General features: G+C 49.9%; 1 protein-coding gene across 4 annotated transcripts in view; it reads right to left on the reverse strand.

Moving 5' to 3' along the window:
- LOC105483134 (immunoglobin superfamily member 21) overlaps positions 1-16,056 on the reverse strand; it is a 328,288-nt gene that overhangs the window by 58,504 nt on the left and 253,728 nt on the right. For 3 of the 4 annotated variants that reach the window (XM_071099451.1, XM_071099458.1, XM_071099450.1), the window contains exon 4: positions 455-556. The exons of the other annotated variant lie outside the window; for it this stretch is intronic. In XM_071099451.1, coding sequence (XP_070955552.1) covers positions 455-556 — 102 coding nt within the window. The remainder of the gene's footprint in view (positions 1-454; positions 557-16,056) is intronic. 4 annotated transcript variants of the gene reach the window in all.

Consider the following 16,056-nt stretch of genomic DNA (forward strand, 5'->3'; position numbering starts at 1 on the left):
GTTTATAACTTGTTGGCTGAGGTTACTCAAGCAGAGAATGTCAAAGCTGGGCCCTGAACCCTGCAGCCAGGCTCCAGAGCTGACACCTGCCAGGATCTAAATGTTTGTGTCCTCCTCAAATTCAGATATCGAAACCTAATTACCAATGGAATTGTATTAGAAGGAGGGGCCTTTGAGAGGTGATTAGGGTGGGATGAGCTCCCCCACAAAAGAGTTCCCAGAGAGCGGCCTGGTCTCTTCCACCATGGGAGGACACAGCCACTTTCTGGCTCATGGGGTGAGAAGGCTCCATGTGCCAAGTAGCAGGCCCCCCGCCAACCGGGAATCTGCCTTGACCTTGGGCTTCCTGGTCTCCAGAGCTGTGAGAAATGAATGTTTGTTGTTCATAAACCACCTGGTTTATGGTATTTTGTTATAGCTTTCCAAACGGATGAAGACAGTACCCTTAACTCACATGCTGGTTGCTGTTTGAGGTGCGTGTAGCACACAGAGAGCCCCAGGCTTCTGCAAGGTCACACCATCAGTCAGTGGCAGAACAGAAACACACTCTTTCAGGCTGTAGAGAGAGTCATAAAGGGCAGGCAGAGTGAGTGGGGACTCTGGGGTCATCGAGGCATTAGACTGTGGCTCTAGAGAAACATGGGGGCCTGGCTCTGCTTCTGGTGACCAAGGGCAGACCCTTTTGTCTGCAGGGACCATGTTTTCCCTGGAAGCAAACTCCAGCAAGGACGTATCACATGGGTCTCTCCAATATGGGGCCACAGCCCCCAACGCCAAACTCTTCCACCACAGTTTGACAAAATGATCAGAAAACAGGTTCAAAGAGATGGTCCTTGACCCCTAGAAAAGCAGGTAGCTTGCCAGAACACTGCAATTCAGACAGAAAGCTCTGAGCTGACTTGGCGTACCCGCGTGGATGTCAATCAGCCCAGTTTCCTGCAGGGAGAGAGGGTCCAGGTGAAATATCCTCAAAGCCTGAGATAGACACAGCAGTCAACCGGTATTGTATCATTTAGTACCTACAACCATCCATTGAGATCAGAATGATGAACCTCGTTGAACAGATTAGGAAACTGAGGCCCAGGGAGGCCAAGCAATTTGTCTGAGGTCACGCAGCTAATTCCTGGAGGAACTGGGCAGGAACTCAAGTCCAAGGGTCCATCAACAAGATAAAATATTTGAGAGTGGCTGGAGATCTCTCTCTCTCTCTGTGTCTTTTGGGATGGCCCAGGGGCAGCTTCAGAGCAGGACTGATGACTCCAGTTGGGCAAAGCAAACCTGAACATTCCCTGCGAAGCTGCAGTTAGGCCTGGGGCCCCCACAGGAGGCCTTTCCCAACCAGGTCAGCTGATGGATGACCCGAGGCCGAACCTGACTCCCGCCGCTTCATCAAAGTGGAGCTAAAAACAGCTTTGCTTTGGCAGTGGAAAATTGAAACTCCGAGCTTCCTCTTAAGGCTCTTAAACAGGTCAGCCCACCAAAAGCCCAATCCTTCAATCTGGGTTCTCTTAAAAAGTAGGGCAGGCCAATTATGTTTGACTGTCCTGCGCTACGTGGTGCTGAAGGCGGGGAAGGTCAGGCCAGGGTGCCCAGGGCTGCCAGCAGATGGGAGACAGAGGAGCCAGCCAGCTTCTCCCATCAGCCTCTTTGTTAAAACAAAATTAAAATGCCTGGACTCCTGCTGGCACCAAGATCCCATCCAAGGTAATAGGTATTTATCTTAGCGTGTTTGGCTCTGGGCTCGGTGCCATGGGGAGATGGAAACTAGAAGATACCTTGATTCCTGTTCTGTCTCTCACACTTAGCACAGTACCCAGCACTGAGAAGGCAATAGCTGTCCAGTCATTCATGCATCCAACATATTGTTACTGAGTACCTACTATGTACCGGGGTCTATCCTAGGTGCTAGGGGTACAGCTGTGAACAATAGAAATGAAAACCACTGTCCTCATAGAACTTGTATTTTAGTTGAGGGACACAGACGGTGAACAAAGTAACATTTGAAAAATATAGCAGGTCGGCGATTACAGGTGTATTTAGAAAAATAGAGATAGGACAGGGATAGGGAGTGCTGGGAGTGGAGGGGGCGCTTATATTTAAAATTTGAAATTGCTGGGAGCTCAGGGAGGCTTCACTGATGAGCAAAGTCCTGACACAGGGGAGCCACGTGACATCTGGGGTAGAATAGATGAAACAAACGCACAATCGCTGAGCTTATATTAAGTACCACAAACTCTCCTAGGCATATTTACGCTCGTCATCTCCTAGTGAATTCCTTGGAACAACTTAATGAGACGAACAACAGTACATAAATTTTTAATGAAGTAGCAGAAGCTCAGTGCCAAAGTCAAAGACAAAGTTTCGTCTTCACAGGGTTACAACCTGTGTAAAGACGTTGAACAATTCAGCAGCTATGCTTCTTTTCATAGTAATAGTTACTATGATAGTTTGCTGGACACATGGTTGCCCAAAATAGAAACTACACTTCCCAGCTACCATTGCAGCAAGTGGCCACGTGACTAAGTTCTGGCCAGTGGGATGTAAGTAGATGTGTTACATGCAAATTCCTAAAGGGTTCTTATGGGTGGGTGGGGAGTGTCCTTCTTCTCTTCCTGCTCCCTCCTGGCTGGAATGTGGATGTAATGGCTGGAGCTGGTGCAGCCTTCTTAAACTTTGAGTTGACCTTCAGAGTGGAAACCATGCACAGTGGAGCATCAAGAGGGAAGGAGCTTGAGTCCCTGACACCATGGAGCACCCTCTGTCCTTTAGACAGGCTACCTGGGACTCTTAGGAGAAAGAAAAATAAAGTCTTATCTAGTTTAAGACACACTCACTTTGGGTTTTTGTTGCATGGAGCCAAAACTAGTTCTCACTGATATCATTTCAGACAATAAAAAGTGGTGTGGACGGTCGGGGAAGGAAGGGGTCATTCCCTGGTTTAAATCCAGCCATTATTTAGGGTGGCTGTTTACTACAATTTGGGAATAACTGGTATAAAAACCACATTTTCAGCATTTTAAAGCAAAGCCAAACATATAGATTTGTATGTAAAATCTCCTGGTTTTCAATAATTTGTCATTGATTTAATTAAAAGCATAGTTTTAATTAAAAATTTTCAATGTTGGTCAAATAGAACATGTTTACAGGCTAGTTCTGGGGTGTGAGTCCCTGGTTTGTAAGCAAGGTCTGGTGAGGAAAGGGCCCCACAGGAGAGAGTGCGCAAGTCAGCGAGTGTTAGAGCTGGGGCTGTCGGGACCTCAGGGTTGATCCTGCCGTGGAAGACGTGGGGTGGCATCCACCTGAATGGGCGAGTGCCCAGTGGATTCAAATTCATGGAGTGAGCCCCTTGGATTCTCACCAAGGTCTAAGCAGAAACAGTCCCATTTTGCCAAACACACACACACACACACGCACATGCATGCACTCTATCAGTGGAGACAAGGCCTGCAGAAGTGAGCAGTGGCTTGGCAAGCTGGTACATTTTAATGGACACATCACAATCAACAAAAACCCTCACTATCTGTCTCTTCTGCCAATTGCCAACAACGTAAGGAGAGGTGGGTTTTGGTGGTAGTGAGGGCAAGGTGAGAATAAGAAAAGAAGTAACTGTCCACCCACCTGCGAGTTTGGGAGGGAGGGCCAGGGGTTCTTCCTCATTCCCACAGCTGCATCATTTAGCAGTTACACTGGTTCAGGAAATGCCAATGGTTGGCCCACAATCCTGGTTTGGGAAGAGCCATCTATAGTCAACATGACTACCTGCTGGCTTCTAGGAAGGTCTTTCATTTTGCAGGTAACCTTTCCCATGCATTCTTCAGCCCCCACTGCTAGGGCCTGCATGAATAGCGTAGATGACAAAGATGGTGGGGCAGGGACTCTAGAGCCTAGTTGCCCAGCTTTGAATCCTGACTCGCTGCCTGACCGGGAGTAAGTTTCTCTACCACTCTGTGTCTCCATCTTCTCACCTTACAATTTGGGGTAATGAAAGTACTTTTCTCATGGGTTGTTGAGAGGATTAAATGAGATAATACACAGAAGGCAATTAGGACGGTGCCTGCCCCGAATTTAGCATGTGTGTGTTTGCATTGTCATCATGCCATGCATTGGCGTTGGTATTCATGCTTTCTTCCAATCACTCAGTTCTCTTCTGCTGTACCCAGGGGTTTCCTGGGTACGAATGTGGGTTCATGCTCATAGAGTGAGTGGGAGAAAAGAACAGCACCAGGAGGTCCCAGGAACGTGGAGACATCAGGTGCACCAGAGAGAAGGTGCATAGATGCTCCTCTTGACAAACACTTAGGACCAAGCCTCAAGAATCCACATTTTCAAATGATTCCTGGAAGAGCAAAGTTTTGTCTTGGCTCTCAGGTGTGGCTCCCATGGAGAGGAGTGTGGCTTAGTAGCCAGGAGCACAGGTGGTGGCATCTGACGGACCTGGGGTCAAATCTCAGCTCTGCCACTTGAAAACACCATGACCTTGGGTGGGTTGCTTAACCTTTCTGTGCAATGTCTCCTAATCTGTAAAATTCAGTACTGTGATGCCTGTCTCACAGGACTGTGGTAAGGAGTGAGGTGATAGTATGGGAAAACATGGAATGTTCTTTTTTAGCCATAGATCTGGAGTAGAGGAACCACCACTGGTCCTGGAAAAATTAACATGAACAACACTAATTACCATTTACTGAGAAAGCTCTGGTTCTAAGCACTTGATCCATGCTATCTCTAGCCCTGCCCAAAGCCTAGAGGGGCAGGCACAGGTCAGTGAGAAACCTGGGGCACAGTCAAATTATGTGGGTCCCCCAAGGTCACACAAACAGGGAGTGTTAGAGAGAGATGTCGATCAATTCTGCAAAATAAAACAAAGGGTGGACTCTGTCCTTGAGGTTAGCTCCATGAGCCCCTCTGCCTGCTTGCAGCCCCAGCATTGAGAACGTTGCCAGACATGGATTGGTGTTCAATGTTTATTTGTTGAGTAATAATAGATAACACACAACACTTAGTGTGTACCAAGCACTTTACACATATTAGCTCATTAAGCCCCTTGAAACCCTATGCTGCCTATGAGGTAATGTGACTATATTATGTACTATATTCTCATCTTCATTTTACAGTTGAGGAAACTGAGGCACAGAGAGGTCTAGTAAGATGCCCGAAGTTACACAAAAAGAATGGAGATCTCACTATCAATCCAAGAGGCAAAATCAAATCAGGGTCTTATCCGGGAGGAATTGGCATCCCAGAGACAGACTACAGCTGGGACCTAGGGACACGGGTTGCATTAGGGACTTGCTATGAAATGGAGGGGCAGGGGCTTGCACATAAGACAGTAGGAGAATTGTTCACACCGGAGTTCAAGGTTGGAGAGAGGATGATACGAAGGAGAGTCCATGCAGAGCCCTGAGAAGGCATAGGACCCTCTGAGTCCACAAGCAAGGGTCAGGAAGGGGCAGGGTAGCTGTGGTTTCTGGAAGGCCCTGAGGACCGCTCCCTTAACAGCAGGGAGACTTCCATTCTCCAATAATCAGTTCAGAAACTCATTCCCTCTGGCCTGGGCAGTAGTCAGATTCATGCTGGGAAGGAGGGGACAGGATGACAGCTCTGCTCTGACAAGGCCCAAGGTCTCTGGGGCACCTGACCGCCACCGCTCTGCATCATCGTCTGGCAGAGCCCAGGCCCTGTGAATGGCATGGGCCAAGGACCTCAGTTGGCCTCTATGATGCCTCCGCTTGGGGTTGGCTCTGGGTCTCGGTTTCCCATCAGGGTCTTTGCCTTCCAGAAAGTGAGCTTGAGAGGCAAGCGGGAATACCTGCACTGGAGCATGGCTGGGGCATTGCGTTTCCAACCTAATGAACACCAAATGACTTTTCTATGTCAGGTATATGCTGGAGGCTTCTACACAGCGTCTCATTAAACCTTCAGCACATCTGTCCAACCATCCATCCATCCATCCACTCACTTCTCATCTCTCCAGCTATCCATCCACTCACCTACCATCTGCCTATCTAGCCATCTATCCGTCAACACCTATCCACCACCCATCCATCCATTCACTCACTTCTCATCTTTCCAGCTATTCGTTCACCCACTTACCATCCACCCATCTAGCTGTCTATCCATCCACACCTATCCACCATCCACCCATCCACTGTCTACCCATCCATCATCTATCCATCCTCCATCCCTCTACCCATCCACCCATCCATCCTACCATCTACCAATCCATCATCCACCTACCATCCGTCCATCCACCATCTACCCATACACCCATTCATCCATCCATCCATTCATCCACCCACCTATCCAACAATTCTACATTGAGTGTCTAGCATGTACCACTCAATGGCACATGGGGTAATGACTAGGAAGATAGCAGTGAACAAGATGAGCATGATTCCTGCCCTCATGGAGCTGACTTTCTAGTGTTACAAGCAGGGATGGAACTAACCACTTAAATATGTGTTTAATTAATAGTGTGAGGAGTTCCCAGAGGCATCTGGGGTGTTGATAGACCTGAGAACAGAAAGATCTGACTAAGCTGTACCAGAAAGTCAGGAAAAGTTGACCTAGGAAGGGACATGAAAGCAGAGGTCAGGAGGAGGAGCAAAACCATCAGCTTGCTATTGCATCATCTGCATGTGGCCAAATGAGTCCTGCCCTGGAGAGCATGGATGGGCCATGGAAATGCTCTCCGCTGCTGAGATCCTCTCCTATCCCCACCCCATGGCCACACTTTCCTCCCCTCACTTTAGCCACAGATCTCTGGACACACTGCCTGGCCCTTGCCCCTGCTCTCCCCTCTGCCTGGGATACTGTCCTCTTGTCATCCCCTACTCACGCACCAATCATGATCTCTGATGAACTTCCCAAACCCCTTTCCCTCCTACGCCTCCATCAGCTGGGCCAGGAAGATACCTGTGGCCTCCTGGGGCCCCCAGCAAGTGTCCCCATCATGGTACCTGCCACTGAGTATGGGCATCATCTGCCCATCCAGCTCTTCCCCTCCCCCTCCCCCCAACCTGGCTTGAGCCCCTCCCACCGCTCAAGAAATAAATGTGTCTCATGGCAGCTTGAACTCCCAGCTGGCCATTGGTGCAAGTTCTCTGAGAGCTCGGGTAGCACAGTGGTGAAGACGAAGGCTTTGGCACGAGACCTCCCTGGCTGTGTCCCAGCTCCACTGCAAGTCACTCTGTGTGGTCTCAGGCAAGTCACTTGCCTTCTCTGATCCCTGGCTCCCTCACCTGCAAAGCAAGGATCATGAGAGGGCACTCCTTGCAGGCTTATTATGAGGTTTAAATGAGTTCCTGTAGAGGCCGTAGCAAGGGGCCTGGCCCACAATACCAGTCAAACCCACTCAATTAATGTAGCACCATTATTATTATTAATTAGGCATGAATCATCTTTATCTATAAGAGACCCACTAACCTCAGGGGAGTGAGTCAAATCTCTTAAGCTGGAATCATGGTAAGAAAGGGGTAGCTAGGCTGGGTTGGAGAATGAGTTCTGAGACAGACTAGATATTTTCTTTGTTAAAAAAAAAATCAGTGGGCTGTGCTTATGAGGAAGGCAGATGCATGAGAATAGGTTTATCAAGGTGGTTTCAGTTCCACTGTAATTTAAAATAAATAAGTCAATTTAATGTTTATAGAGTGAGTTATGCCTTATTAGGGACACGGTGAGCTGAGAAACTTGGCCAAGGTGAAATTTGAGAAATTGGCCCCGGTCGTGAGAGTAATTACAGCAATGCTTCAGTGTGCAGTCTTGCCCAATGATATTTTCATTCTGTCTAATTTATTAGTTTATTAGCTTTATGGTGGATACACAAAGTTATATCACAACACGGGCCTAATTTGATCAGAGCCAAATTTTCATGTCTTCCCAAGACGGCCGTAATAAAGGAAAAGACCCCTGCTTCAAAACTGTTTCCAAGTTTTCCAGAAAGATTCAGGGCAGAGTTCCAGGGCTCCGGGTCCCAGCACCGCAAATCTGAAAGGTGAGAGAGCACACTGGCCCAGAGTGCAGGCCAGTTCTAAATACTGGCTCCTCTCCTTTCTAAGTAGGTGGCCTCAGGCAAGCACTTGGCATGTCTAGGCCTCGGTTTTCTCATCTGAAAAATGGGAGCAATATTAATCCTTATCTAGGTGGTGATGGAGAGCCCTGTGTAGCCAGAGGCAGAATTGCTCACTGCTGTCTCCCTGGAGCCCAGCACCATGTCTGGCTCAGAGCAGGTATTCAGAAAACGTTCACTGAATGAATGTGGCAGAGGCTAAAGTCCACATTGGGTGCTTAGCACATAGTCATCACCAGCCCCCATCCTGCATACCTGGTGCCAGTTCTAAGAGCTTTATTAACTCATATAAGCCTCACGAGCACTCTGCAAGGTAGCTACAATTATCATCATCTCCATTTTAGAGATGGGGAAACCATCTCTACAGGCACGGAGAGATGAGTGACTTGCCTAGGGTTCCACAGCCAGGAAGTGGCAGAACCGGGATTCAGAGGCTAGGAGCCTGGCTCCAGTTGGCTGACCCAACTCTGAAGTGTTCCTTATGTTTTAGCTTTATTATCCATAGCAGAGACCCAGTTCCATGAGTGGTTCCCTGGGAGGGACCCACCTGAGGCGGGGCAAGGGCAAGTTCTCTCATTTGAAGCCCGAGACTTCCCTGAGCTTCTTCCCCTCCCTCACCTTCCACCCAGAGGTCCTCCCTGTCCCTCTGCTGGGGCTCTGTCCTCACTGGTCCTGCATGGTACCTGCGGGTCTGCTCAGTCCAACAAATGTTCGGGGCCAGGATCAGCCCTGGACGGTGGGGGCACAGGGATGAGTAACACGGGGCTCTTGCCCTTCAGGAGCTCAGGCCACGTTCCTGAGTGCCAGACCCTGAAGAGGGAACTGGAGACACAGAAAGAAAGAAGAGGGTCCATGCTGCAACAAGGTCGCTGTCCAACAGAGGAGGCAAACTTGGACATGGTGAATGATTGTCACAGTGATAACCACAGCTGTAGTAAGTAATGCACCCTCCTGCCTCAAAGATGCCCACGTTCAAATCCCTGGAACCCGTCGATGTTTCCTTAGTGGCAGAAGGGGCTTTGTAGGTGTGATTAAGGATTTTGAGATGGGGAAGATTATCTTGGATTATCCACATGGATCTAATATAATTACACATGTCCTTATTGGAGGGAGACAGGAGGGTCGGAGTTGGAGGGGATGTGATGATGGCAGTGGAGGCCGGAGCGATGCCGTTGCTGCCACAAAGAGGCCACAAGCCAAGGTATGCGGGTGGGCTCCAGAAGCTGCAAAGGTAAGGAAGTAGACTGTCCCTGGAGCCTCTAGAAGGAGCTTAGCCCGATCAACACTTGGATTTTAGCCCAGTGAGACTCATTTCGAATTTGTGACATCCAGAACTGTAAGATACTAAATTTGTGTTATTTTAAACCACCAAGTTGGTGGCGATTTGCGACAGAAGCAATAAAAAGCTAACACAACAGTTAACACTGACCGAGTTCCTACTGGGATAAAACCTAACTGAGCACAACCTGTCTCAGTGAATCTCCTGACAATTACCGCTGCTCCAGCAAGTAGATGCTATTTTTGTTTTCATTTTGCAGATTCATTTAATTCATTCATTCAACAGATATGTATTGACTGCCTCAGGCAACCTTCCAGGTGCTCAAGATGTCAGGAGACAAGAGGAAACTTGATTTCTAGTGCGAGACGGAGACAAGAGATGGGCAAACAAATGGGGATGCCCTGCCCACCCCTAGGCAGAGAAACAAGCTACAGAGAAGCAGAAGGTGAACCTGGTGATGGGATGACATTTTGGAGAAGATGGTCAGGGAAGGCCTCTCTGGGGAGGTGACACCTGAGCAGAGACCCAGAGAGACCAGAGGAGGGAGCTGATATTGTTTGGCTGTGTCCTCACACAGATTTCATCTTGAATTGTGGTTCCCGTAATTCCCATGTGTTGTGGAAGGGGACTGGTGGGAGACAATTGAATCATGGAGGCAATTTTTCCCATACTGTTCTCATGGCAGAGAATAAGTCTCACAAGATCTGATGGTTTTACAAGGGGAAACCTCTTTCACTTGGTTCTCATTCTCTCTTGTCTGCCGCCATGTAAGGCATGCCTTTCATCTTCCACCATGATTGTGAGGCCTCCCTGATCATGTGGAACTGTGAGTCCATTAAATTTTTTTTTCTTTATAAATTACCCAGTCTCGGGGACATCTTTATTAGCAGCGTGAGAACAGACTAATACAGGAGCCAGGTGGTCCCTGGGCTTCCTCCTGGAACAATCCAGGTGAAGAAATGGATGACAGAGAGGTGAAGACACTTGTTCACGTGGATTCAAAGACCAGCTCCGCCACTCCAGAGGCTGCAGTCTTCCCTGACACAGAATGACAGTGGAGCTGTCCAGAATGACCAAAGTGCAGAGATGAAGCAGAGGGAGGGCCCGCTGAACTTGGCCAGGGCAGATGTGTTGGGGGAGGTTCCTGGGGACAGGGATTAGTCTTATGGATGGGGAGGGGTTTGCCAGGCAGAGGTGGTGGGTGCTGCTCCTGCAAAGTCTGGATGGGGAGAGGCATGGTGAACACTTTCAGAAATAGGGAGTCATCCTTGCAGCTGGGTCAAGAGGGGGGATACACAGGATGTGGGGCACCTGGAGTGCTCATATCCTGCTGGCGGGGATGGGAATGTGTACACGTGCTTTGAAACTGGTAGGTGGTGTTGTGGGATGCATTGCGCTCCCCCTTCCCGAAAGATCTGTTGAATCCTAACCCCTGAGACCTGTGGATGTAACCTGATTTGGAAATAGGGTCTTTGCAGATGTAATCAAGTTAAGATAAAGTCAGGCTGGGGTTGGGTGGGCCCTAATCCAGTGACTGTGTCTTTCTAAGAAGGAAATCTGGACAGAGAGACAGACACACAGCGGGAGAATGCCGTGTGATCATGGAGGTGGAGTCTGGGGTGATGTGTCTACAAGCCAACGAATGCCAAGGACTGCTGGCAACCACCAGAAGTGAGGAGAGGCAGGCATGACTTTTCCCTGGAGCGTTCAGAGGCAGTGTGGCCGTGCCAACACCTTGATTTCAGACTTCTAGCCTTGAGACCTGTGAGAGAATACAGTTCTGTTGTTTTAAGTCTCCCAGTCTGTGGCATTTTGTTACAGCAGCCTTGGCAAACAAGCACAGGCAGCATCTCTGAAAGACGAACATTTGCCTTCCCTGCACCCCACATGTCTTCTCCCAGGGATACATCCAAGAAAAAGGAATGCTTATGTTCAAAGCAGTTTTACTTGTCGTGGCTCAAAAACTGGAAGCAACAGCTCCAATGCCCCTCCACAGGAGAATAGTTAAATAAACTAATAAAGTCCATGCGGAGTGGAGTACTACACAGCAATGAAAAAGAACAAACCACTGCTACGAGCAACCACATAGAGAAATCTCCCCGACATTCTAATAGTCTAAGTTAGACTTAAGGAAAAACTAGTCTAAGTTCATACAAAAGTCAGAATAGCACCTCCCTCTTGGTGGATCAGGAAACTTCGTGAGGTGCTGAGAATGTTTATCTTGACCTGGGCAGCTGTGTGTGCATGGATACCAACTCCTTTATAAAGCCCTTAACTGTGTGTGTGTTATACTTTAACGTAAAATGAAAAGAAATTGGTAGGCATTCCACAGTGGAGAGCCTTGAAGGCCTCACCAAGGCATCTGTTGGTTCTGTCAGCCTTCATGAGGCTGGGGATGGTGGGCTGTTGAGCAGAGGAGGAGGCACATGCAGCCACAGGCAGGACTGGGGACCTTTAGTGGTGTGTAAAGGGAGCTTATGACAAGTCCAGAGCCCCCTTGGCCCATCAGCAGCTAGAGCAGCTGGCAGGGCCTCCATGCACACCCCAGGGCCTCGTCGGCTGGCATCACAGCCTGGGTAGGTGGTGGAGAAACAGAGCGGGAGAGCTAATGGTGTGGAGACTCAGTTCAGACTCTCTCCCTCCCCTGCCAGCCTCTCTTAATCAGTTCACTCTGCCGGCCCTGCTCCGTTTCCAGCAGCTCCAGCCCTCCCAGGGCACCCTGGTATTTCCTCCATCAGACCGCAGTTCCTCCCTGCTGACTGCTGCCTCCCGCACTGGCAGAGGGCAGAAGCAAAAGGAGGCCAGCCCTCAGCAGCGGCTAGAGGCGGTGGAGAGAAGGGTCACCCAGGGTGCGGAGGACTGAGCTCCCTGTCATGGAAAGTGCGATGCAGGGGCTCAGAGAGGCCAACTGATCTGCCTGAGGTCCCACACTGTGAAAGGGGCAGATGTGGGGATGCCCTGAAATGAACTTACAGGCCAACAGGGAAAGGAGGGGGTGTGGTCTACTGGGGAAGGCTTGGTACCCTAACCTGACTGCCTGGGTTCAAATCCTGGCTCGGCCCCTTGCCAGGTGTCTAACCTGGGGGAGGGCATTGAACCTTTTGGTGCCTCAGGTTTCCCATCTGTGAAATGGGGCTGACAGTGCCATCCCCTCCATGGCTGAGTTCTCACAGGTAAGTGCACTTGGATTGGCACACAGTTAGCCCTAGACCCGAGAGTGTATTATTATTAGCAAACGGTGGCATCATTGCCCCTAGGGTGGCTACAGAGATGAACTACGCCTTTATATTTCATTTCATTTCCCTAAGGGCAATGGCAGTGACATTTCCAATTGGAAGCCCTTTGAGGGCATCAGGCCCACAGACAAACTCCCTGTAGCTACCTCCTCCTCTTTCTCAGTGGCTCTGCTCGGGGGAAGCTGGGGGTGGAGAGTATGGGGGTATGCAGTGAGGGGCTCTCACCCAGCTGGTAGAGCTCTGAGGCAGAGCTGCAGTCCCTCCTTGGAGGTAGCAATATGAATATGGGGACCTGGTGCCACCAGGTGCCAAGTGGCCCCCACTTCCCAGCAGCTCCAGGCTGCACCTGTGAGTGCCCTGGCCTGGGCTTGCCAAGCCCTGCTGCCCTGATCTAGCCTGATGCCCACCTTAAAATCCAGGGTCTCTTCTGCAGGCTGCATGGGTCCTGGGCATGGACTCAGGCTCTGCCAGGTCCACAGGTCTCACAGGTCAGCAAGGCCATCTCCCTGCCTTCCCACCGCACTCAGGTCAAGCCAGAAAAGGGGGCTCCTTCTCCATATCTGAGTCTCCTGGGGGAGGTAGGAAGTGGAGGAAGCCCGGGCATGGAACACACATGCCCTTGGCTCCCACAGCCCATCCCGGGGCTCTGCACACTGTACTATAACTGCCTCCTTACATGTCTGTCTGGGCGTCAGTTTTTTAATTTTTAAAAATGGGACATGGGGCATGAGCTGCCTCAAGGGGTGTTGTGGAGCTGAAAGAGAGAATCCATGTAAAATATTTAAACTGTACATGTGCTCTGCAAGCAGAAATTCTTCTTGTGTGTGTGGAGGGGTCTGGTTTTTTTTTTATGACCCAATAATCCCACTGCACTTGGCCTCTGGTGCATCAGAGGTGCTCACCATGTGTTTGCTGAATGAAGAAATGAATAGGATGTCCAGTGATGTCTCCAGGCCAGAAGGTGGATAGGGCAGGGGCTGCACTTAGGAAGGCTGGCCAGGGAGAGGAGCCATGTCCCAAGAAGCAGAGGGAGAGGCCAGATCCCTCGTTAATTCTTCTGTTCCCTCCTCACCTGTTTGTGCTGAGCTCTGCGGGACCTTGGGTGAGCGTCTGGCAGTGAGGAGGGAGATGTGGACATGACCTCTCCCTCCAGGAGCCACAGACTAGTAGGAGGAAGGGAACCTTCGCCAAATCGTGGAAGAGAGAGGCTCATGAGGTCACCCAAGGGAGCAGGGTGTTCCTTTAGGGGCCGTTGAGAGGGTCATCTATGATGCGACAACCTTCTCTCCTTAAGATCACGATTGCATTCTATAATGTGACATTTGTTCCATTCAGGAGAATGAATGTGTAAGTTCTGAAGCACAGCACGAGCAAGGGCCTGGGGTCGAGCCCTCCTTTACTTCATGCACTGTGCTTGAGATGCTGGCTTAGGCACCCTGAAGATGAGAACCGCTACAGCCCTCACCGCAGCTTGGGGGTCAGAGTTGTGATTCCTTTTACCAATGAAGAAGCTGAAGCTCTGAGTCCTGCCCAGTGTCACCACTGATAGCTCCTGGCAGAGGCTGACCACAGCTGCCTGTCTGCCTGCACGTGGCCAAGGGTGATGGGGATTGTGCATCTCCTTTTCCCAAGCCTGCTGAAGCACTCATAGGGCAGTGGTGGACAGCCTGTGCCCTGTTGCTGAGTTTTCACCCAGAAGGCAGGTTTGAGTCCCGGCTCAGCTGCTTGCCTGCTGTGTGAGCTTGGGCAAGTCACTTAACCTCTCTGAGCTCCATCTTTTCATCTACAAATAGAGATCATAACAGGACCCGCTTTGTTGTAATATTGTGAGGATAGATGAGTCGATGCAAGTGAAGTGCTTAGAACAGGGCAGGGCACATGTTAAGAACTTGATAAACATTACTGTGAGCACTGTTATTATTAGTCCTCAGATCTCAGGGCTCTTGTTATATCATCACTCTCATGGGGGAAGGAGAGGTCCAGGGAAGTTAAATGAAAGTGTTCAAAAGCCCCTGGCAGGGTTGGGGAGGAGGAGGGAGAGTTATGACTGGACTTAGTCCCACGGTCCCCACAAAATACTCAACATGCCCAGGAACATTAACCAAGCAGGGGGAAAAAAACAAGACATGGCCAAACAAATGCCCTGTCAAGGAAGGAAATATGTCATCAATTAACTGAGCCTCCCCAAACCTCTCCAAATAATAACTGGGAGTGTCAGCATAGCTCACAAAGAAATGCCATTGAGAGGGCAGGCCACTCCCCTGAGAATCCAAATGCCAATACGCAGAACCAATCGGCTGATTGGGTTCCTGGCAGGTTGCAGGTTCCCAGCCCCAGTCCTGGCTGTGCCTGGAGCCCGGTCACCCTGGGGCCTGGCCTATTGCCTGTTTCCCTCAATCGTGCACCAAGGAAGGGGCTGATAAGTGAAGCTGAGGGGGCTTCCTGTCATCCAGCACCCCCTCACATTTGTGCATTGGACAAAAAGGAAACTGAGGCTCAGATACATTGTGTGACTGGCCAACTCACCCTATTGCTCTGTCACAGGATCAGGACTATAACTCAGGCCTCTCTGCCCAATGCCGGCTGATGGCCCAACAGCCAGGCCCTCTGACCAGGAATTCGCTTATCGTATAAGAAATCTGCACTGGCCCCTGGCTAGGGAGGGGCTGCCTGGTGCCATTCTGAGGAGGGGCAGGGGGACCAAGTTTTCATCCTCAGGGTGCTTGATATGAGAGGGAAAAAGGAAATTGTATATTCAGATAAATAAATGAATCTTACTGGGTAGCAATCAATGCAAAACAAGCAAACAAATCGGATCAATGGGTTAAGAATGATGGGGCATGGGGGTGGAAACTTCTGGGTGGAGGTGAGGCAGTCAGGGAAAGCATCTCTGCAGAGGTGACATTTTATCTGACACGGCAAAAAAAAGCATGAGTAAATGTCCTGAGGTAAGAACAAGCTTGGCGAGAAGGCCAAGGTGTCCGGAAGCTGATGTTTAGGAAGCTGGAGAGGGAGAGGGTAGGAGATGAGGCTGGCCAGGTGGATGGAGCCAAGCATACAGGGTCTCCTAGGTCTGATGGGAGACTGGGTTCTATCCCAAGTGAGTGGGAAGCCCATGGAGGGCTTCAAGCAGCAGGTGTCATGATCTGATTTCACTTTAGAAAGCTCACTCTGGCTGCTGGGTGGGTGTAGAAAAACCCAGGTGGCAAGAAGCCATGATGCACAGAGAAAGGACCTAAGTTGTGAGCTGGAAAGAAAACGATAGCTGTTAGGTGGACACGAGGAAGGCTGGCCCCTGGCTTAGCTCCATCGCTATTGGGATATGTGACCTCAAGCAAGTCACTCAATGTCTCTGATCCTCTCCTTCCTTTTTGTAAAATGAGGAAGGCTTCCCTGCCCTGCAGTTTTGTGCAATGCTGCTTCATTATCTCAGTTGAAGTCTGTTATTTGCAAACACAGGTGATGGTACCTATTTT

The sequence above is a fragment of the Macaca nemestrina genome, chromosome 1 (genome assembly GCF_043159975.1).
Source record: "Macaca nemestrina isolate mMacNem1 chromosome 1, mMacNem.hap1, whole genome shotgun sequence".
Lineage (NCBI taxonomy): Eukaryota > Metazoa > Chordata > Mammalia > Primates > Cercopithecidae > Macaca > Macaca nemestrina.